The 25,698-nt window shown below is 32.6% G+C and overlaps 1 protein-coding gene across 2 annotated transcripts in view; it reads right to left on the minus strand.

Annotated features, from left to right (window-relative positions):
* Window positions 1–20,932, minus strand: part of stxbp1a (syntaxin binding protein 1a) — a 54,258-nt gene extending 33,326 nt beyond the window's left edge. For both annotated transcript variants that reach the window (XM_073825012.1, XM_073825013.1), the window contains exon 1: window positions 20,821–20,932. In XM_073825012.1, coding sequence (XP_073681113.1) covers window positions 20,821–20,857 — 37 coding nt within the window. In that variant the 5' untranslated portion in view covers window positions 20,858–20,932. The remainder of the gene's footprint in view (window positions 1–20,820) is intronic.
* Between the last annotated feature and the right edge of the window lie 4,766 nt (window positions 20,933–25,698).

A 25,698-nucleotide genomic window follows, 5' to 3' on the forward strand; every position in this document is an offset into this window, starting at 1 on the left:
ATAGTCACAATTATGAGGGAAAAAAAGGCAAAATTGTAAGATGTAAAAGTCTAATTCTCAGATATAAATATGAAAGTGTGAGATCTAAAATCCCAAATAATAGGGAAAAAGGCCAGTTGTGATATAGTCACAAATATGAAAAAGTGAATATTGTGAGGAAAAAATGGCATTTGTGAGATATAAAGTCACAATTATAAGGAAAAATAGCAAAATTGTGAGATGTAAAAGTCAAATTCTCAGATATAAATACATGAGTGAGATCTAAAATCCCAACTAGTAGGGAAAAAATGCCAATTGTGAGATATAGTAACACATATGTGACCCTGGACCACAAAACCAGTCATAAGGTTAAATTTGACAAAACTGAGATTTATACATCATATGAAAGCTCAATAAATAAGCTTTCTATTGATGTATGTATGGTTTGTTAGGATAGGACAATATTTGTCCGAGATACATCTATTTGAAATCAGAAATCTGAGGATGCAAAAAAATAAAAAAGACTGAGAAAATCACCTTTAAAGTTGTCCAAATTAGGTTCTTAACAATGCATATTACAAACCAAAAATTACATTTTGATATGTTTACAGTAGGAATTTTACAAAAAATCTTCATGGAACATGATCTTTCCTTAATTTCCTAATGATTTTTGGCATAAAAGAAAAATCAAAAATTTTGACCCATGCAATGTATTTTTGGCTATTGCTACAAATATACCCCAGCGACTTAAGACTGGTTTTGTGGTCCAGGGTCACATATGTGAAAAAAAGGGGCTATTGTGAGGAAAAATGGCATTTGTGAACTATAAAGTCATATTGCGAGGACTAAAATGGCAATTATGAGGATAAAAAGCTGCAATTATGAGATGTCGATTGCTAGGAAAAACACCAATTGTGAGATATAGTCATATGTATGTAAAAAAGTACTGATTGTGAGATATAGTCACAATTATGAGGGAAAAAAAGGCAAAATTGTAAGATGTAAAAGTCTTATTCTCAGATATAAATATGCAAGTGTGAGATCTAAAATCCCAAATAATAGGGAAAAAAGGCCAGTTGTGAGATATAGTCACAAATATGAAAAAGTGAATATTGTGAGGAAAAAATGGCATTTGTGAGATATAAAGTCACAATTATAAGGAAAAATAGCAAAATTGTGAGATGTAAAAGTCAAATTCTCAGATATAAATACATGAGTGAGATCTAAAATCCCAACTAGTAGGGAAAAAATGCCAATTGTGAGATATAGTAACACATATGTGACCCTGGACCACAAAACCAGTCATAAGGTTAAATTTGACAAAACTGAGATTTATACATCATATGAAAGCTCAATAAATAAGCTTTCTATTGATGTATGGTTTGTTAGGATAGGACAATATTTGTCCGAGATACATCTATTTGAAATCAGAAATCTGAGGATGCAAAAAAATAAAAAAGACTGAGAAAATCACCTTTAAAGTTGTCCAAATTAGGTTCTTAACAATGCATATTACAAACCAAAAATTACATTTTGATATGTTTACAGTAGGAATTTTACAAAAAATCTTCATGGAACATGATCTTTCCTTAATTTCCTAATGATTTTTGGCATAAAAGAAAAATCAAAAATTTTGACCCATGCAATGTATTTTTGGCTATTGCTACAAATATACCCCAGCGACTTAAGACTGGTTTTGTGGTCCAGGGTCACATATGTGAAAAAAAGGGGCTATTGTGAGGAAAAATGGCATTTGTGAACTATAAAGTCATATTGCGAGGACTAAAATGGCAATTATGAGGATAAAAAGCTGCAATTATGAGATGTCGATTGCTAGGAAAAACACCAATTGTGAGATATAGTCATATGTATGTAAAAAAAGTACTGATTGTGAGATATAGTCACAATTATGAGGGAAAAAAAGGCAAAATTGTAAGATGTAAAAGTCTAATTCTCAGATATAAATATGAAAGTGTGAGATCTAAAATCCCAAATAATAGGGAAAAAAGGCCAGTTGTGAGATATAGTCACAAATATGTGGAAAAAGTGGATATTGTGAGGAAAAAATAGCATTTGTGAGATATAAAGTCAAAATTTTAAGGGGGAAAAGGCAAAATTGTGTGATGAAAAAGTCTAATTCTCAGATATAAATATGGTAGTGTGAGAACCATATCCCAAATAATAGGGTAAAAAAGGCCAACTATGAGAAATAGTCACAAATATGTTAACTGTGAGATCTGAACTCACAAGTGTGAGAGAAAATGGCAAATGTGAGATATACAAAGTCAAACTGATCAATTTATGTCAATTATGAGGAAAAAACAGCATTATGAGATGGCCGATTACTAGACAAAACCACCAATTGTGAGATATAGTCACAGTTATGTGAAATAAAGCACTGATTGTGAGATATAAAGTCAAATTCACAGATATAAATACACAAGTGTGAGATCTAAAATCCCAAATAATAGGGAAAATAAGGCCAATTGTGAGATATTGTCACAAATATGTAAAAAAAAAAAAAGTTAAATGTGACATCTGAACTCTCACAAGTGTGAGAAAAAAAATGACAAAAGTGAGATATAAAGTCATATTGGGAGAAATAAATTGTTAATTTTGAGAAAACAAAACAATTATTAAATGATCGATTGCTTAAAAAAACACCAATTGTGAGATATAGTCACAGTGATGAGGAAAAAAAGCAAATGTGAAATATAAAGCCAGACTATAAAGCGTGAAATATAGCCACAATTATGAGAAAAAATTTAGATTGTGACATAAAATGACAATTATGAGAAAAATTGTGAAATATAAAGTCACAATTACTAGAAGAAAAGACCAGTTGAGAGAGATAAAGTCACAATTATAGACAAAAACACCAACTGTCAGGTATAAAGTGGCAATTATGAGGAAAAAGCAATTCACAATTACTAGCAAAAGTCACAACTTTTTTCATTAGATTTTTTTCCCATTATCTTGTGCTAATGAAGTGTTATGCTGATGCTCCACAGAAAAATGAAAGCCATAATCTGTATTTACAGAAAGGAAACTTTCATGTGCACCATTCCTTGTAAAGTGCATTTGTTGCAGATTGGAAAGCGCGGGTTCTATCAGATGTTAGACAGAGACAGCGTTTGCCATAGCAGCAAATTGAATCTGTTTATCTTTAGAATCTCCCTCTGTTCAGATGCCAAGATTGTGCTACTTTACAGACAATGTTAAATGAACATGGGCGATCGTTGAGAATTGAATCTGTGTAGAATCTCTACTGTTTCTGCTCTGTGGCTGATCTCTCATACTCACTCTGATGTAAGTAATCCCATCATGCAGGGATTGGGCGAAGGCGACCATGTTTGTGCAGTAGGACCAATATTAGCATGATTGCAAAGCTAGCCATCTGGTTGTAGTGTCAGAATAAAGGCGCTCTGGGTGATTTTATGGGTTTGACATTTGTGCCGGTGCAGTGATACAGAGTTAAGCTCCTCTGTGGATGAAAACACTGAATCCTGGCCCAATCCAGATGGATTATGGATGTTTAAACACGAGGGATGTTTTAGTGAATGTGGTGAAGAGATTAGCAAGCGGTTTAGCTAACGGGAGATTTAGCATCAATTCCAGTAGCTATTTACGTGAATGAGGGTCAAGGCTAATCAAACTGAGAGCGAAGCAAAGCCAATGAAAACATATTTATCAAATTTCTGACATGGTGGAAAAGAGAAAAACATAAATAAAGTGTGACTTCACTTATAAAAAGCCAAGCCAAGCTTAGAAAGCCTTAGATACAAACAAAACCTACCAAAAAGTGTAGGATGTTTCTCTTTGTAGCCAGCAGAATTCAGAATAGCTTATGTAATTCAAATCCTCAGCGGAGCTTCATTAGCATCTCATTTTTAATTGCTTTTTCTGTCTTTTTTACACGAAGATGATGCTTTATGCTATGAAAATTCAGTTAAGAATTGTTATGATAGTGTAGACCCTGGTGAAAAAAACAGCTAAAACCAGCCTAGGCTGGTCATAGCTGGAAGGCAGGCTGATTTTAGAGGGGTTTTGGCCACTTTTCCAGCCTGGCCAGGCTGGTCATTCTGGTCTTAGCTGGTCACGCTGGGAAACCACCAGCTAAAACCAGCCTGACCAGCCTGGCCAGGCTGGGAGACCAGCTAAAACCAGCTACTTCCAGCTTAAACCAGCTAAGACCAGCCAACCAGCCTAGGCTGGTATTAGCTGTTTTTTTCAGCAGGGGATGCAATCTAGAGGTTGACTGTTAAGGGTTTGTCAATAACTAAAGCCAATATCCAACATAAATAGTAGCCGACAGTTTAATTTTAAATACAATGTAGCCAGTGGTGGACGAAGTACACAAATCAAGTACTTGAGTAAAAGTACAGATACGTATAATAGAATATTACTCCAGTAAAAGTAAAAGTACTCCTTATTCCATTTTACTTGAGTGAAAGTACAAAAGTACTACATTTTTTGTGTACTTAAGTAAAAAAGTACTGACATATTTTGCAATTTTATAAAGGCTATAAATTTATATTAGCATATATATTTTTTTTATAATCCTACTATAAGCCTTGGTTTTTCCCAAAATAACCACTAGCCTATATGGAGTCCAGATAGATTTTTGTTGTTGATATGGTCTACGTTGACAAGAGTAATGTTCACTGTGAAGCTTACATTGCATTGTAACGTTACCTGTAAGAAAACTGATTTGACCATCACATTTTCACCAGTAAGAAAAGTGTTTTAAAGCTTGCTATTTTGCGGAACGGCACAGTTATAAATGATATGAGAATAAGGCCTGAAGTTAGGAAGAAAAATGTAATTATAATTTCATAATATTTTTCTTTTTTCTCAAACATTGTCTGTGGTGTAAAAACACCCCTGGCCAAATGTCCCCAGAGGGCATCACTTCCCACTTTGATCATTTCTGTAGTTACCATCTGAACATCACATCTTTTCTTTTCCCTCAGATGTACGTTAATCTGTCTAGGTGGCTGATTATAAATATTTGGACTTCATATCTGAAAATTACCTCAACTTAGCACCAGCAAGCTTGTTGGCTAGACAGTTAGCATCAGCTAACAATATTGACTTATTTTCAGTGTGGTTATGAATAAACATTTATTTCTGTCTACTAGGCTAGTTGATTCAAACAATATAAAAAAAGTATACCGTTAATAAACAATATAAAAACAGACGTCACATAGGGCTAAATGCGTAGCATTTTAATAAAACTGTTAAGGTTACAGCAGCGAGGAATATGAACGTGTAACGTTATGAGTTATAATCTGTGTTATTTTAATGTTTCGGTTTTTTTACCTAAAAAGAGACGATGTTGTTGATGTGTCTGCATTTAATCATTTCAGCGGGCTTAAATACATCACCCTTTACAGCAGATTTAGTTCGCAAACAACTGACAGTTGCAATAATTAATCCTAAAACTCGACATTATATCTTACTTTTCGCAGCATCAGTCGCGCGCGCTCACAAGATCTCCCGGTTCTTATTTGTGAATTCAGTTCATTGGAGACTCACTCTAAACGGCTCGTTTGAATCAGTGAGTTTGAACAGCTGCAATTGGATCAGTCCAATTCGTGAATGAATTGTTTGTGGCGATTTGCGAACCGATTGAAAAGAATCAGTTTGTTCATTAATCAGACACTGCTTCTGCGTCTCGGAGCACGTAATATATCATAAGGAGTAACGACATGTTTTATTAAATGTAGTGAAGTAAAAAGTACGATATTATGCTTTGGAATGTAGTGAAGTAAAAGTAAAAGTTACTCAAAATAAAACTACTCCAGTAAAGTACAGATACTTAAAAAATGTACTTAAGTACAGTAACGAATCACAACTACTTCGTTACTGTCCACCACTGAATGTAGCAAATAAATCATTTTTAAATTCCTAATTTAATGTAAAATGACCAGTGTAGAGCCGGGGGGTGAAAACTTCTGAAGAGAATGAAAATGTGTAATTTTTTCTTATTTTGCCTAAACATCACTTTTTTTTTTGTTAGTACTGCCCTGCAGAGGCTACAGAACATTTTACATGTTTCCCAGAAGACAAAATAATTTAAATTTACCCCCCCCCCCCCCCCCCCGGCTCTTAATGCATGGTTTTTCCTTCTGGAGAATGAGTGAGTGTTTGAACCTTTGTAATAGTTGCATATGAGTCCCTCAGTTGTCCTTAGTGTGACAAGATGGATCTCAAAATAATACAGTCATTGTTGGAAAGGGTTCAAATACACAAAAATGCTGGAAAACCAAAGAATTTGTGGGACCTGAAGGATTTTTCTGAAGAACAGCAGGCACTGAACTGTTCAGGACAAAAAAAGGGACTCATTAGCAACTATTACTAAACAAAAAAACACAGCTGTGGATCATTCAGGTAACAACATCGTATTAAGAATCAAGGGGGTGTAAACTTTTGAACAGGGTCATTTTTATGAATTCAACTATTATTTTCTCTTGTGGACTATATGTAAATATCTTTTATGTGAAATATCTTTTTTAGGTCAGTACTAAATAAACAATAACATGCATATTTAGTATGATCCCTCTTATTTTGGTAAAATAATTAACATTTTGCAGATTCTGAAAGGGGGGTGTAAACTTTTGACCTTAACTGTAAATATTCTAAATTGAATCTAAACTAAATTTAAAATAAAAAACTAAAAATGTCTAAAAAAGAAAAAGCTATTTAAAATATCACAAATCACTACATTGTATAAAAAACAAGTACTAAATGTTAAATAGTATGTAAATAATACTAAAATAATGTTTGTTTAATGTATTTATATATCTGACAGACTCGCTTTCCAATATTTTCCATTGAATACTTTTTAAAAAATATATTTTTTGTGTTTTCTTCGTGTTCTTCTACTACTAGTTTTACTGCAAATAACACCAAGTGCACACCCTTTCCGAGGTATATGCTGGGTTAGGTCGTTCTCAGCTGTCTCCAGAGGACACTTCATCCAGTCATGTGACATCAGCACAACCCCCCATTGGCCTCAGTTCACTTCTGTCCATGTTCAGCCTCCAGGACTGAGGTAAAAACCATTTTACTGTACAAATGGGGGTTACTGATGCGAGTGAAGGGAAAAAATACAGAGGACAAAATGAATGTCAAACGGCCTCATCCAAGGCTTCTGCAATATGCTTGAAATACTAATCAGTATGCATTTGAACATCAGAAATTGCATGCATGCATTTTATACATTCTTTTACAGACTTCTCAATGTATTGATTTTGCTTCCTCACTGGTCCGTAACCTTTTCCCGAGATGAATTCTTGCAGCGCCGTAGAAATAAACTAGATTCAATCATACTGTACATAAAGACTGCAGGCCAGGTCTCAGTAAATGACCTCCATTTATTTCTTTTCCTCCTCGTATTGGGTAATAAAATGTACCGCAGTCTATCAGCTATTTGTCACTGTGTTCAGTCAGATCAGCTGGATTGGAAAGTGACGCTTTGCAAGATAATTATAATTCAATCAAAAAGTAAATTCCATGTATATGTGCGTTAGTTAGCACAGAATAAAACATTTAAAGGAATAGTTTACCCAAACATGAAAATTTGCTGAAAATGTAATCACTTTCAGGCCATCCAACATGAGTTTTTTTCTTGATCGGAAAAGATTTGGAGAAATTTAGCATTACAGTGCATCCTCTGCAGTGAATGGGTGCCGTCAGAATGTGAGTAAAAACAGCTGTTCAAAAACATCACAATAGTCTAAGTAATCTAACCGACTCCAGACATGTCAACCAACACATTATAGTGCCATGTCAAAAAATAAAAAAAATCTAAGATTACTAGATGAAAGTCATGATATTTCGAGAATACAGACAAAATATTACAAAAATAAAGTTGAAATTACGAGAATGAAGTTGGAATCTTTTGAGAATAAAGTTGAAATGTTTTGAGAATAAAGTAAAAATTTTCTAGAATATAGCCAAAATGTTTTGAGAATAAAGTTGAAATGTTTCGAAAATAAAGTCAAAATTACGAGAATAAAGTCTAAATGTTTCGAGAATAAAGTCGAAATGTTTTGAGAATAAAGTCTAAATGTTTCGAGAATAAAGTCAAAATATTTTGAGAATAAAGTCTAAAAGTTTCGAGAATAAAGTCGAAATGTTTCGAGAATAAAGTCGAAATGTTTCGAGAATAAAGTCGAAATGTTTCGAGAATAAAGTCGAAATGTTTCGAGAATAAAGTCTAAATGTTTCGAGAATAAAGTCGAAATGTTTCGAGAATAAAGTCGAAATGTTTCGAAAATAAATTAAAAATTACGAGAGTAAAGTGCAAATGTTTCGACAATAAAGATGAAATGTTTTGAGAATAAAGTCTAAATGTTTTGAGAGTAAAGTCAAAATGTTTTGAAAATAAAGCTAAAATTACGAGAATAGTCTAAGTGTTTTGACAATAAAGATGAAATGTTTCGAGAATAAAGTCGAAATGTTTTGAGAATAAAGCTAAAATGTTTAGAAAATAAAGTCGAAATTACAAGAATAAAGTCAAAATGTTTAGAGAATAAAGTAGAAATTTTCTAGAATAAATTCAAAATATTTTGAGAATAGTCTAAATATTTAAGAATAGTCCAAATGTTTTGAGAATAAAGATAAAATGTTTAGAGAATAAAGTCAAAATGTTGAGAGTAAAGTAGAATTTTCGAGAATAATGTTGAAATGTTTTGTGAATAAAGTCAAAATATTTAGAGAATAAAGTTGAGATGTTGTGAGAATAATAAATTACGAGATTTAAATCGTAGCAATTAAAGTTATAATATTTTGAGAGTATAGCCTGCCTTGAGAGTATGCTTAGAAATAATATTTCACATCTTCAATTGCATTCATTATGCCTATTAGTAGTGCACCAGCCACCCAATAATAGCAATAAGCTTTTTGCCTTACTTTTAATATAAAACAAATTCTCAACTTACAAACCAGGGCTCTAGACTAACTTTTTGCACTGGTTGCACTGGTGCGCCTAACTTTTTTTCTTAGGTGCACCAGCACAAAAGTTAGGTGCACCCAAATTTTCAACACCATCACATTTAACACCGCAGTTTTACAAGTTCACTTTTTTTTTACTTTTTTATTTTATTTATTTTTTAATCCCTGTTCATATAGGCAATATTGACTTGTAAATGATTAACTAACAATCTGGTCAATATAAAGTTGTTTATTTGAAGCATATTTTTCCCCCCAGTACTTTACCCTACTTTGTGTAATAACGAAAAAATTTCAGTGAAAAAATAAGTCCAAAACTCTCTATTTTAACATTTTGAACAATAGGGCTCTACCATTTTTTTTTTTTTTTTTTTTTTAAATTCTTGTTTTAATTTTTCTCATAATCAAATGAAAGCATAAACATTTATTTATTTTTAATCAAATGAAAAATAAACATTTTTAATTTTTGGCAAACATATATATGATTTATAAATAGGAATATATAAACACCTACATTATACTGTAAAAAAGTAATACATGACTAATATTGTTCTGTTTCATGTTAAACCGTACTATTTTTTTGATAGGTTGCCGTGAAGTTTCTGTGTGTACTGTATGATATGATGCTTTCTCAAATGAAACGGTAAAAGTGACACAGTAGGTTTGGAGATTTATCTGTTCATGTGAGATGCAAATGCCAAAAATTAGCGGGAGCGTCACGCGTGCTTCAGTAGTCTATACGCGTGTAGTTAAAAAATAATAATACACGTCTCCACCATTAATACATAGAGGCAAACGGAACATGCAGGATTCATTTTAAACGGTCTTTTTGCTTTTCAGTTTTCATAGACACTAGTCCATATCGCGATTTGAATTAAGTGACAGTCCAACTTTTGATTTATCAATCCAGAAATCAACGTATTACGTGGCATTCCGCGCCATAGTAAATTCGGTTTTTATGAATGGAGTCCGCGATCCAGTCCGTGTTTTTGCGGAGGAGGCATTGTGAACGCTTAACAATGTAGAGACATCCTGACTGCATCATATGCATTTTCAAACGTACACACACGTACAGGAATATCTGGACCACGGCCAATCAGAGGGGGGGCGGGATCCGTCCTTCATCTCTGATTGGTTTAGACCACGATATGGGTCTAATGTGTGTCTGTTGTTGAGCAACAGGGAGACTTTAAGAGTGACGGAGTTTCGTTTTTTTCCCCTCGAACGGCTGGTCGCACCGGTGCAACCTTTGATTTTTTTTAGTCGCACCATTGAGAAATTAGGTCGCACGTGCGACCAAATTGGTCGCACTCTAGAGCCCTGCAAACAATGTGTTGCAATAATGTTTTTCGCGCTCTTTAATGTTTTATGACAAATCGCTGTATTCATGTAAATCCATCATCTTTTCTGTTACAATGAGACATTTGTTTCATTAAATTAGACTGTTTCCTTTGTAAAAATTCCACCACCTACTCTGCAAAAACTCTGTGGCATCCAATCTTTCATTCCTCACATGTATTTAATTAAAAACAACAATGAAACGTTCTAAAGGTTGAAAAAATAGTTGTCTTTTAAATCTATTTTGACTTTATTCTCAAAATATTTTGACTTTATTCATGCAATATTTTGACTTACGTGGCACTAAAATGCCGTCATGACTTTTCCACTAGAGAAAGCTATATTAATATATTTCTCATGTTTCAACAATTGACATTAAAAATGTTTTGATACATTTGTTTATTACAAACAACAGCTTTTCACTTTTCAAGATATGAACTGATGGACTGGAGTCATGTAGATTACTTGTAGATTATTGTGATGCTTTTATCAGCTGTTTGGACTCTTCTGACGGCACCCATTCACTGCAGATGATCCATTTAGTCAGCAAGTGATATAAGGCTAAATTTCATGATAAAGTGATTTAAAGCGGTCTAAACAGAATATGAAATAAGCATTTTGGCCAACAGCAGACTAGAGTTTACAATGGTATCATACATTTGTATTTTGTGTGTGTTAATGATAAACCTTTCTGTTTAGATTCCACTCAGTATCAAAACTGAACTAGGCTTTGAAGCACATGGTTCACATGTTCTCCGGATTCATGTCAGGCTGATTTCCCCATCACGCCACAAAGAAGGTAAAGGACAGTGCAGATGCCCTCATAAGAGCTCTCAGATTATATGGTACGCACTTTCACTTAAACACTGAACCTCTCTCCTGAGTACACCAACTGGAGTCTCATCTCATATTTAACCTTAATGTAGATGTCTTAATTAAGCACAAGCTTTAGTTTGTGATAAAAGTAGATGTTTGGTTAAATGAAGCTATATATTACAGCTGTAACCAAAGACGGCTTTAGCAAGAATGTTAGAATATGATACATAGGGTTGAGTGTGTTTGACTACTGGTTATGTCTACTATTTTTACAGTATTTTACCAGCCATTTGTTCAAAATGATAGTTCCTCTATTAAAAAATCTCCCTTGTGGGCTATTTCAGAGCAAATGAGATAAATATTGCAGTCGAATAGCAATATCACCCAGCTGTACTACTGGTCAGTGCAAAAAACTGTGTAACTGCTCATCGCTGCAAATTTAACCCTCTATATTCCCAGGCTCCCTCAGGGCACTCTCATTTCATGACCCACTTTTATGCTCAGTCTCTCGGGAATTTTACGACCATTTACCTTAAAGAGACAGTCTATGCTTTTCCTTATCCTTCTGGATCTGCTTTGATTTTCTGATATGAGAAGTAAACCTAGAATCCTTTTATTTTCATGTTTTCTACGTATGCATCAGTGACCTTGGTGTTTTTCTCTTATTTTTCAGCCAAGGTTTGCTATTATTATCTTCTGCGTAGGATTGCAAGCCGAAACTGAATCATTCGTTTCTTATTGAAGAGTTTTATATTAATATATAGAGCCTTTTTGATGCGAACTGGTGTTGTCTGAGCATCGTCTATACTGCAGTGCGGTCTATGCGCATAGTGTCAGATAATGCCCCTGAGAAGGTGACTATCCAATATTGTCCTTGTGTAACAGACAGAAGATGCTCCACTAAAACCCAACCAACGTCACAGAGTCCAAGGACAGAGCAAACACACACACACACACACACACACACACACACACACACACACACACACACATTGACTCGGATGCTGTCCTGCTGGTATAGAATTTCAGCATGCTGAGTCACTACGCAATACACCCACTCAATGAATGCACAGAAGAGCTTTCTGAGGAACGAATAGTGATGCTGAAAAGACTCTCTTCCTTCATGCCAGGCCTATCCTAGCTTAATATTATAATTCAAGATGATTCAGATATGCCAGTAATTATAATTGTAAATAAATAATAATAATTTGTTTCATTTATGTAGTATTTTTGCAGTGGATGATCTTGGATATTTAATTGTGCATATTTATTTTCATGTTTATTTTATCTAAAAATTTACTTGAAATAATTTAACAACATCTATAAAGTGAATATTTAATAACACTAATTAAAAAAAATATATATTATTGTAATTGTTTTAATATTTTTACACATTTTATTTTTATTTGTGTTATTGTTCAAAAAAAACACTTTATAAATGATGGCAATTGTATTCATTATGACAAATTAAGGATACATTTTTTAGTATTAAAATGTTTTTTTCCTATAAAACTTTTGCCTAAATAATCAATTAAAAAAAATTTTTAGACGAGAAAGAATTGAAAGTAATTTTGTGATTTGCTAAAGATTTATTAAAATTATTTTAATAAATTATATTGAATAAATTATTTTAATTGTTATAATATTTGTACACATTTTTGTAAAAAAAAATTTTTTAAATAAATTATAAAAAATTTAGACAAAGAATTTAAATTAATTTTGTGATTTGCTAAGGATTTGTTATGAAAAAATATTGTAATAAATTACATTGCATAAACTATTGTGATTATAATGTTTTACATATTCTTATTTTTATTTGTTATACATTTTATTATTATTGTAAAAAAAAAATTTAGACAAGGATTTGTTATTTAAATTATTTTAATAAATTATATTAGACACATTATTGAAATTATCATAATTTTTTTTTACATATTTTATTTTTTATTTGTGTTATGCATTTTATTTATGTATTTGTAAAGAAAATTAAAACAAAAATAAAATTTAGACTAGAAAGAATTTAAATGAATTGTATGATTGGCTAAAGATTTGTTATTAAAGATATTTGAATAAATAATATTGGATAAATTATTGCAATTGTTATCAATTTTATTTTTAAAATTTTAAAATTTTTATTTTTAATTGTTATACATTTAATTTTTATTTATATTTGTGTTATGCATTTTATTGATGTTATTATATAAAAAATATTTACTAATAATGGACATGGTACTATTGTAATGTGCATCCCTAACTGTAAGTAATTTGATACCGCAAAATATATTCTTCAGAAATATATCATATCACATTGTATATGATCTCAAAAACCTACACTGGTGTTTGTTTGAAAATCTGAACATGTTAAAGTTTCATACTGAAAATGTTTTCAATATTATTTACTAGCAAAGAATAAATGGCCAGTATTCAAATTTTATACTTTTGTCTTAATAAAAATAAAATAAAATTTAGACATAAAAAGGAAAAAAAAAAAATTGCGAGTTGCCAAAGATTACAATTATTATTACAATAATACTGTAATTGTTATAATATTTTAATGCATTTAAAAAAATAAAAAAAAATAAAAAAAATTGATGATGGCAGTGGTAATGTAAATGTAAATATAGGGAAATTAACATGCACATAAATATCCATAATCAACTGATACCAATAAACGCAAAAATCATTATAGACGTGGTATTAATATAATGAGCATCCCTTACTGTAAGTAATTTGATACAACAGGATATATTCTTCAGAAATATATCATATCACATTGTACATGATCTCAAAAACCTACACTGCTGTTTGTTTGGAAATCTGAACATGCTACAGTTTCAAACTAAAAATGTTTATATTTCACATTTCAAAATTAAAGTCTGTTCCTCATCACCATCTGCATGTTTTGTATTTTACAGTATGTTTTGTACTATACTATAGCTGTTCATTGCAGCACTCTGTTTGTCTCAGCAGGACGGCATCTTTTATCCTGAGGTCTGATTTATCTTTCCCAGAGCTCTCCACTCAAACTCATTTTCATAGGAAAGCCATAAACCCGGGGCTGAATGGGAGGAATTCTGGATAATGTATTCCAGTAGACTCAGCTGAGAGCTTGAACTAAACATTATCTTTATTTTTTACCATTAACCTAAATATGAAAATCATCCTAAACCAGATCGTACCATTACTAACCACCAGGGAGAAAATATACAAAACTGTACAATTGCAGGCTCATGGCTGATCTAAATAGAAATCTATAATTCATTTCGACCGTTGGTACAATATGCAACCGCCTGCAGAGACTAGAGATGTTACACAGGTCTGTGCACCCTTGCACAAAGCTAATGCAACACCCAAATGTCAGGGCGAGTGCAATCAAGGATAATGACTGGCTAGTGGTGCATTTCAGAAACGGAGACAGCCATGCTGGTGTACAGTAGACTAATAGACAATGGGATTTATATAGCAGTCTTTAACACATTTCATGGCTTGCCAGAATCGGGCTTTGGGATTAAAAATATGAGAGTCGCTGTCAGCAAACATCAAAAATACTACAGAAACCTATTTCTTTTAATGTAAATCATTCCTCTCTCCAGTTGGTTTGCTACTAATGGTGCTTGATACTTGATACTAAGAGATAAGATGCACCTGTTCCCTGACAGATGATAAATTAAAAGAAAAAACTATTTTTATTGTCTCCGAATAGAGTATTTGAACAGACAAGCTCTCTTAGAAACGTCAAGACCAAAGAAGACGGTTTAGACGTTCTTGAAAATTGCACAAACCCCTTTCAAATCAACCCCGGACTAGTTTAAGATGTTTTTAGTACTGCTTACACTGTTCTCAGAATATGTAACATCTAGTTTGCATTGCTACTCCCTTTTTAATTTCACTCTGCCCTTCATTTAACCCCTCATTCTTTTTCATCCACACTAGAATTAATCATCATTAACTGCTGATTTTATCCTGTGTGTCTGTTCTTCTGTATATATATGCTGTGAAGATAGGTTTGCTTGTGTATTTGACTGGAGGAGAAACCTTGGTCAGTAGCTATCGAATGCAATTCTAAAACAATAAAGAGCCTCATTCTGGATCCATAGGCCACTCCCCAGCTCTGTTAATGGAAAACAATAAACTATGTCCGTTGTCACAAAAGCTTCTTAATACATAGCATGTGTTATACGCTGGCGTGAAAGGCAAGGAGTTCTCTTCGAGATTTAAAGGAATTATGGATTCCGTTTAAGTGAAGCATGAATCACACGCTTACAGTTTGCCGCAAGGCACAATGACTGTCCTCTCTTCACTAGCCATACGCAGAATACACACTGTGATCAAGGACTCTCGTTTCAGTTCAGCTTATGTTAAATAAACAGACGATAGTATTGTGTATTGACGATAGACAAGAGATATTGCCTGTTGTTGATGCCTTTGATGTTATCAAGACGTTTATTATTAATATTATCAGGCTAGTATTATTATCTAATATTGTTTCTATCATAGTACTGGTTACGTGTTTTAACAGTGTTGTGCGTTATAACCAATCACACACGATTCTGTTGAGTTTATGAATGGAATGGCCAATCAGAAGCGTTCAGATGAGTCATCGCTGAATCACGTTCGTGCATCATAAACACCAAAGTTAGAGCGTTACGATTCTATAAATTGAGAATGATTTTTTTTGTTTGTTTCAAATATGATTTAATGACTCACTCATAAATTCTTCACTTGTTTTATTACTAGATGAATTGCGCTTTTTGAACGAATTTATTGAATGAATGATTCAATGACAAATACATTTTTTTAAAGGGTTAGTTCACCTAAAAATGAAAAATAGCCCATCATTTATTTACCCTTCAGGCATCCTAGGTGTATATGACTTCCTTCTTCTTTTAGACAAATGCAGTCAGAGTTATATAAAAAAATTAATTAAGAATGGCATAGGCAGGTGTCCAAAAATCCAATAATGTGCATCCAACCATAATAAAAAGTGCCTCACATGGCTCTGGGGGGTGAATAAAGGCCTCCTGTAGTGAATCGATGTATTTTTGTAAGATTAATAATGGCGTAAATATCCATATTTAAAACGTAATCATCACTTTAATCTAGCTTGCGCTAACTGGTCTTACCCGGAAGCAGCTCCAGGCAGATGACGTCGGATGTCGGCGTTGCGCATGTGTCAGTAAGTCTCGTGAAAACCAACGTTTGTTTACAGGAGCAAAGGAAGCAGTTTCCTCACTTTAGCAAAGGAAAACCAGTCTCTTCTTGGTTTATAACATTAAATCCTTGTTTTGAACTTGTTTTGGTTCATCACCTCTGATGTTCATCTAGATTTAAGTGATTCATTTAGCTAGATTTAAGTGATTCTTACATTTAAAATATGGATAATTTTCTTACAAAAATGCTACAGGAGGAGTTTATTTACCCCCCGGTGCCATGTAAGTCACTTTTTATTATGGATGGGTGCACTTTATTGGACTTGTTTTGGACTGATGAAGACAAACACCTGCCAATGCCATTCTAAAGCTTGGAAGTTCCAGGATAATTTTTATATAACTCCAATTGGATTTGTCTGAAAGAAGTCACACACACCTAGGACACCTAAAAGATGAGTAAATCATGGGCTAATTTTTAATTTTAGGTGAACTAACCCTGTAACAGTCACTTACGCCAACTAGTGGCGAAACAATGCAATCAACACAAATGTTATTTGAAAAACTAGTTACGTTCAAAAGGGGATTTGCTCTATTTTGATCAGTACCATAGACATCAGTGTTTATATCTGAACTATTATTCTGTCATATCCATGGTGATAACAGGAATGACTGTTAGACAGAAATAATACTGTGTAGTTGAAAAGACTGTTTGTGTATTGACCATATTCAGATAATCCTTTGAAGCTACCAATATGATGATGATTATTATTATTATTATTATCAGGCTAGCATTATCTAATTAATATTAGCGCTTATTTGTACATTATATTTCTTTTCCCGTGATTTAACAGTGTTCTGCGTTATAACCAATCACACACGATTTCGTTGAGTTTATGAATGGAATGGCCAATCAGAAGCGTTCGGCTGAGTCATCGCTGAATCACCTGAGTTCTGTTGCTCAGTGCGGGCTCCCTGAGGCTGACTGAATTATGCTCAGTTCGCGAATTCTCTCATCATAAACAACCAAGTGCAGATGAAAGAAATTTATTTATTAATCATACAAATGTAGATAGTTTCACTAATTATAACGCGAGTGTTTTTGATCATGTAAATGTTCTTTGCTCGTTTTCTGTAGCCGCTGTTTGAATAACTGAGGAAATGTAAGTATTATAAGTAGTAACTTACAGTGTTTTTATTGAATTGTTTTCATGTTAAATAAAATCGGTCGTGTTAAAAATATTAATACACTAACATTAAGCTGCTTTTAGCTGACTAGTTCACTCTCCGGCTATGAAACCAAGTAATTAAATAAATTAGCATGATAATATCATGTATCAGCAATCGCACAGGCTGACGATAGAACAATACGACTATGGGTGGTCTTTATCACTCGTACACATAGGCTATATAAGTGTGTGTGTAGGCTTTTGTATTTACTCGAAATCAAGAATATCAAGAAAATATGTTTCCCTGAATGCTGAATGTTGAATGTAATTTGACTAAATCTGGTAAGTGGGGCATAGTATAAGCTCAATTCATGAAAATGGATCGACAAACAGGCAGGCTAACAAAAGAACTGGTTCATTTAGAGCTAGACTAACGCTTATGAAAGACCCTTTAGACAAATACTGTGAGTCATTCACACAGATGCTGTCCATGTGTACTCCTGCTGTCCCTTACATTACATCCTGCAGTGCATATGTACAGCTCCCTGTCAATATTGCATATTTTAAAGATAAAAACAAATTAAAACCGATAATGGATTTATGTGCATTTGGCCAGTCTTCCTTTTATGGCTTTGCTCTCTATCTGACCCTGTGTCTGATCTGTATGATGTGTACTGGATCTCATGTCCCTGGAGAAGACGGTGAAACCAACACACACATACACCCACAGCACATCAAACCACAGGAAAACCAATCCATCATCCCGCGTGTGAGGAAGACAGAATCCAGGGCAGGTGTTCGGAGCGTTTATGCCTTCTAATGATCGGGTTTCAGTCAATATTGATTATGTGCATCAGCCTTTCATTTGGACTGGACAATGCAACAGCATTTTCACTATTATGTTTTTTTTGGGCTTTCAGTTTGGAGTTAGCATAAGGAGTTTCAGCAACATTAACTGATGTATTACAAACAAAACAAAATGAAAATTTTAATGCGGTTCTGCTGAATGATGTGGGCGTAATATGAGTCAATGACAAATAAGTATGTACAAGATGATGAAAAGGATGGTTTTGGAAATATTTCAAATAATTTAGTTAGTGCTGGGCAACAATTAATCGTGATTAAACACATCCAAAATAAAAGTTTTTGTTTATATAATATATATGTGACCCTGGACCACAAAACCAGTCTTAAGTCGCTGGGGTATATTTGTAGCAATAGCCAAAAATACATTGCATGGGTCAAAATTTTTGATTTTTCTTTTATGCCAAAAATCATTAAGAAATTAAGTAAAGTTCATGTTCCATGAAGATTTTTTGTAAAATTCCTTCTGTAAACATATCAAAATGTAATTTTTGATTTGTAATATGCATTGTTAAGAACCTAATTTGGACAACTTTAAAGGTGATTTTCTCAGTCTTTTTGATTTTTTTGCATCCTCAGATTTCTGATTTCAAATAGATGTATCTCAGTCAAATATTGTCCGATCCTAACAAACCATACATCAATAGAAAGCTTATTTATTGAGCTTTCATATGATGTATAAATCTCAGTTTTGTCAAATTTAACCTTATGACTGGTTTTGTGGTCCAGGGTCACATATGTGTGTGCTATTTATGTATAAAGACGCACACATACAGTATATATTTAATTTTTTTAAATTAATTTATAAACATTTTCCATTTTATTATATTACAATTAAATTGTTTACTTTATAAATTACATTATTTTATCCAACCCAACAATATCAAAATATTTGTGCATTTATTTATATTAAAACATGTTTTAATAAAGTATGTTTTATTAATAAAAAACTGTTTAAAATTGAATGAAATTGAAAAAATTATATATTTAAATGTATTAGGCGTTTTTACAAAAAAAAATACATTAATCTCTCTAAAGCATTAATACATACAATAAATACATGAATAGATAAATAGGTGAACTTTGCCATGATCAAGTGCATATTTATTCATGTATTTATTTGAAATGCCATTTAGAAACATTTTATGTATTACAAAAATTAAAATATAACAATATGTCATTTTCTAATAATTTAAAAATAAAATATGCCAAACTACATTTGCAAAACATATATGCCACACATTTTTAATGAACTGCATTGTTCGATGTATTTATATATTTATATAAGAAAATTACTCTTACATTTATATGAAAAAAGTGGTAAATGGCAAAGAGTACCAAATATATTTAAACGTATTAGGCTTTTTAACAAATAAAATACATTAAATACCTCTAAAAAGCTTTTCAAATAAATAAATGGGTATTTTAAGAACTTTGCCACAATCAGACACCTATTTATGTATTCTTTTATTTATTTGAAATGCTTTTAGAAACATTTCATGTATTACAGTGTTAATGTTTAAAGTAAAAATAAAAACGTTAAGATAACGCTCAGTCCTACTTCAACATTTCACGTTTAATTCAATGCGTTACTTACCCTTTTCTTAACCATTTGTGAAATTTACCAGCAATTTCTGCGAGAAAATACAGCGCTTAATATCTAAAAAATACACTTGCAGTCGTAATACTATATTTAATTAATCTTTCGGAAACTATTATTTCCATATATCCTGCTGCATAAGCTAAATATTTCTCTAAAAACAAAGCACCCACAACCGCTATCGATCTGTCTACTAAACGCCATTCTGTTCCTGAACGCTTTCTCAGCTAGTATGCACTACACATGACAGATCCAGCTACACATCTGAGGGATGCGCATTTGCTGCTCTCATTTTCCCGTATACAGGCGAACATGAACAACTCCGCCATTTAACGATCCATCTGGAGATGCGAGGCAGCTGCATTCATGTTAAAAGCACGGGCACTTCCTGGGCAGATCAGTTCACCAGCTGGAGCTTTACGCAATGGAATATAATGCACTGGTGATCAATCACAGGGGTGAGGCTTGGCCAAAACGCATTTATTAAGCTCATCTCTAGAACTAGAGGTAGAGTTATGCAAACATCTCTTCATTTCTATCCACATCACGCGTATAACTAACAAACCGAGCAGAATAAAATAAAAAACCGAGGAGGTCTGTCGACAAAACCCTGCGTAATTCCCAACGTACGTGCAGGATAAGGGCGTTCCTGTGATTACACTGGTGCATCTTGGTTTTTTTGGTGTTGGTCTGTTTCTCATGTCACGTATTAATAATTGAAACACCATACAGTGAAAATTAAAACATATTCGTGTCATGATGCACAATGCGCATCCGCAACATCCCGAGAGTAATGTCCTCCCCGTTCAGCACAATGGCAGGGAAACAACCAGCCGCATCCAGGGGGAACCAAACGCTGAGGAACACTAATGACACATGCAACGGTATAGCACGCACATATGGTTGAATATTAAACCAAAGTAGCCGAGGATTAACATGATGCTCTTACTTTCGCCAACGACCGCCTTTAATCCAATTGGTGCCATGATGCTCCTGAGTGTTCGTCCGTGTGCTGTATCTTCTCCTCCCTCTCCTCCTCTTGCTGTCTCTGGCAGAGCGGAGCGGTGCTGCGCATTCACAGCAGCTGACTGCGGAGATTCGTCACTGCGTAACCGCCCCTCCCTCACATGCGCTCATGCTACCGAGAGACAGAGCGAGCGAGCGAGCGCCGTTATGTGCTGCGCGTTCGCCAAACGCTTAGGGCGCAGACACATAAAAGTGAATCCTTTCTTGATTTCACGCTGATTTGTTCATTGGATGATCAGTGGAGCCTGTAAAATATCCTTGCAACTGTTTCCATTGTTCATTGGCCGCTACGTGACAAAAATATCAGGTCGCTTAATTAGACAAGCAATTATGAAGGTTTAATATTTTACATAGAATTTTAATTTCACTTACCAAACAAAAAAATTAAGTTGTTAGAATATTAATTAAAATATTAAATACAGATACACTGTAATAATAGTTTACATTTTACTGTTGTCATGTACAGTTGGCTATCATAGGTGTGATCATGTTGGATCTAGAGGCGCATTTAGTTATTACGACCGCATGAGGGCGATAAACGTCTACTCAACTTTATCGTATTTTACTTTTTGCCATTTAACTGTTTTAGTAATATTAAGTGACAGTGGTTATTTGGATGGTTTGTATTTTTTTTTTATAACATTTGTCAATATTTTCTGATCAAAATAATTATAATCGTCTTTATTTATGAAACTAGATCAGTTTAGCATATATATTACAATTAAATTGCTTACTTTATAAATTGCATTTTAATCAACTTGTGTTTTATTAAAATATAATTATATTGTAAACTTTTTTTAGTAAATGTTATTACTATTATAGGTTATTATTCAATATATCAATATTTCAAAATATTTTAGAATTTATTCATATTAAAACATTCTTTTAGGAAAGTATTTTTATTAATTATATTTTTAAACTGTTTTTTTTTTTTTGGAAATGATATTATTTTATTTTTCTGCAGATTATATAATAATATTATATATAAAAATTTTTTTAAAAAAAATTAAAAAACAAAACATTTTGTACTAGTATTTTAAATTGATGCTTTTAGGAAATTATATTATTTAATATATCTGCCATGCCAGACTAGAAAAAAATGTAATAAATTATATATATAATATTTGTATTGTATTTTTATATACATACATATATATATATATATATATATATATATATATATATATATATATATATATACAGTGTTTCCCCTAGGTTTCCCGCTTTGGGGGGGGGGGGGGGGGCGTATGCGGTAGTTACTTTTTTCTAGTACTTTAGCCTACTTTGTGTAATAACGAAAACATTTATTTCAGTGAAAAAATAAGTCCAAATCTCTGTATTTTAACATTTTGAACAATAGGGTTCTGCAATCTTTTGCTTTTTTTTTTTTTTTTAGAAATTCTTGTGTGTTTTAATTTTTCTGATAATCAAATGAAAGCATAAACATTTATTTATTTTTAATTAAATGAAAAATAAACCCTTTTAATTTTTGGCAAACAAACAGAGGTTTACTGTTAAAATCAATACATGGAAGAAAAATTATATTCAGTTTAAAACGTTTAAATATTGTAGTATTTTTTTCTACAATTAAGTGGTTATTCTTGTTGTAATATTTATTTTTCATCGTATATTTATTGTTTTATGTAAATTATTTAAATAGGAATATATAAACACCTACATTATACTGTACAAAAGTAATACAATACTGATATAGTTCTGTTACATGTTAAACCGTACTTTTATTTGGACAAGTTGCCGTGAAGTTTCTGTGTACAGTATGGTATGATGCTAGTTTTCTCAAATGAAACGGTAAAAGTGACAGCTTTGGAGATTGAGTTTATCTGTTCATGTGAGATGCAAATGTCAAAATTACGTGTGCTTCAGTATGCGTATAGAAAAAAAAACACGTCTTCGCCATTCATACATACAGAGGCAAACGAAACATGCAGGATTCATATTAAAATGGTCTTTTTGCATCTCAGTTTTCACAGACACTAGTCCATATCGCGATTTGAATAAAGTGACAGAACAACTTTTGGTTTATTAATCCAAAAATCGACGAATTCCGTGGCATTCCGCGCTATAGTAAATTCCGTTTTTATGAATGGAGTCCGTGAACCCGTCTGTGTTTTCGGGGAGGAGACATTGTAAACGCGCGACCGCGAGACAGAAATGAAATGCTTTTGTGTAAATAATAGGGTTGGGCGATGTCGACCAATTTGGCATCGTACGATGTCTAATGTGAAACATCGCGATGGACGATGGCATCGTCTGCGGGGGGCGGGGGTGAGGGATGGTTGTTGTTAAATAATTTATTCATAACGAATTAATTAATTGTAGCCTACCGTGTCCACCAGTGCTTAATTTGAGCCTGATCCTGTTCTGGAAAATGTCCGATTTTGGATTTTTGCGTTCCGGTATTTGTTTTTAAAGATCCGGCATTAACAAGTGCATTAGATCGTGACAGTGCGTGCGTGCAGACGAGACAAGAGCAAGCGCGGGTTTATATAGATGCATTTGTGTTGGTCCTTAACATATTTTCGACCAGTCAGCTTTTTTAAGTTCAATAACGCTCTCATTGTTTGCTTACTGCTTAACCCAGTCTCTCCAAACGCATTTACTGAGCAGCAGAATGTTTAGAGAGAAAGGGTAATATTAGAAATAATACCAAATCAAGCGAAATATTATGTATTAACATTATAAACACTATAAACATAGCTATAAGTTAGTTACCCTGACGCCTGACCCAAAACGAATGATTTAAATGTAGAGGTATTTAAAACAGAACAGAAATGAAACAAAATATATAAAGTTAAGAAACTAAAACAAAGCGAAACTAAAAATAGCGCGTTGGGCTCACGTACCTCTGTTTTTCGGCACAAATCCAAGTGTTTCCATATTCCCAATGTATTTGAATTATAAACTGTTATTTATAATGTATACTAGGCTTTGTATTGTACATTCGTATTTCGATGGAAAAAAATATATTCTCTTGTTTTTGTTCCAAGCTCTGTTCATTATGGTAAAACCATGAAAAGGGCATATTTGGTGTAGTTTATTTAATCTAATTTAATTCAAATTATTTTGATTTTTTTCTGCTGTTTTTGTATGCCTCATTTATTAATGTAAACGAACTTTCATGTAATTTGTTAGGAGTTCACTGTAATTTGTATTGTGATCACTAACAACTTCCTTGTTATTATTTCCTCATAATAATAATAATAATAAAATAAGTAAAGATGCAGAAATTGAAAGCATGCATTTCATTTGGCTTTAAAGGGATTAAGTGTGTGTTTTTCGTGAGCGGGTTGCTGCTGCGGCGGGGGTGGGGCGGGGCGCTGCGGGGGCGGGGCGGAGGATCGCGATGCCGGCTCAGCATCGTGATGTCTATTGGCCATCGGCGATGGACGATGGCATCGTCTATCGACCCAACCCTAGTAAATAAGATACATAACATAAGGCTATTTAGTTTGTTTAATAAAAGAACAATGTATAGACATGTTCTATAGGAAAGATAACCTTAAATGACTTAAACTGTGATCTGGCGCTATATCCAAAATAAAATGAACTTGACGTTCAAGGGGGGCGGGGGGTGCCGTTGGGGTGGCGCGGCGCCCCCCTAAGATAATGGTAGGGGAAACACTGATATATATATATATATAATGTAGTGTATATATAAATATATATGATAATAAAGTATAAAAATTGTACAAATTGTATAAAATATTTATTATTTAATTTGTATACACAAACACGCTATATATATATATATATATATGTATATACACATACATACATACATACATATATATATATATATATATATATATAGTGTGTGTGTATAAAAATACATAAAAATATTTAATACAATTAAATATATATAGAATCAAAAGTTACAAAAAAATGAAATATATAGTATATATATATATATATATATATATATATAGTAAATTTCTATACATTAAGAAATTGAATAAATTACTAAAATTGTATACAAATTATATGAATTGAATAAAATATTTTTATTTTTTTTATGCAACGCAATATATATATATATATATATATATATATAATGTGTATGTATAAAATAAAATACCAAAATTTTATACAATTAAATATGTAATAAATTGTATTTTATTGTATATATTATATATTGTATATTTTTAGCAAGCGCCGTTATGTGCTGCACGTTCGCACGTATATAATGTGTGTGTATAAAAATTTAATATTTATACACATAAATATAATAAATTGTATATTATAAAATATAATGTTTAAAATGTTTTGTATACAATTATATATATTATGTATTATATAAAATTGTACTATATATTTTTTAGAAAATTCAATTTTGCCTTTTCCTCCCTTTCCTTTGACTTAACAAGATTTCAAAGATATTTTATTTATTTAATAAAAGTCATATTTTTAATACTAGTATTTTAAACTGTCGTTTTTACGAAATTATATTATCTATCTGCCATGCCAGACTATAAACTAAATAAAATATTTTTTACTTCATTAAAGATTTAGAGCCCAAAACTTGTTTTCTTTCTAATATAAAATTAAAATACAAAAGTAAATACAAATAATTTAAATACGTAGTAAAGCCCATCATATAACAAAAGCAAATCCCTGATGATATCAGACTCTAAAATCAGCTTTGATTAAAAAAAAAAATACAACAGAAGGTTTTTTGTGAAGTTGGGTGTGTCAGGCGGTATAAACCACACCCTCTGAATGTCACTCATTTGACTCAACAAGCTTAAATGAGTCTTGTTTCTCACACAGAGGGCGTCACACA

The sequence above is a fragment of the Garra rufa genome, chromosome 19 (assembly GCF_049309525.1).
Source record: "Garra rufa chromosome 19, GarRuf1.0, whole genome shotgun sequence".
Lineage (NCBI taxonomy): Eukaryota > Metazoa > Chordata > Actinopteri > Cypriniformes > Cyprinidae > Garra > Garra rufa.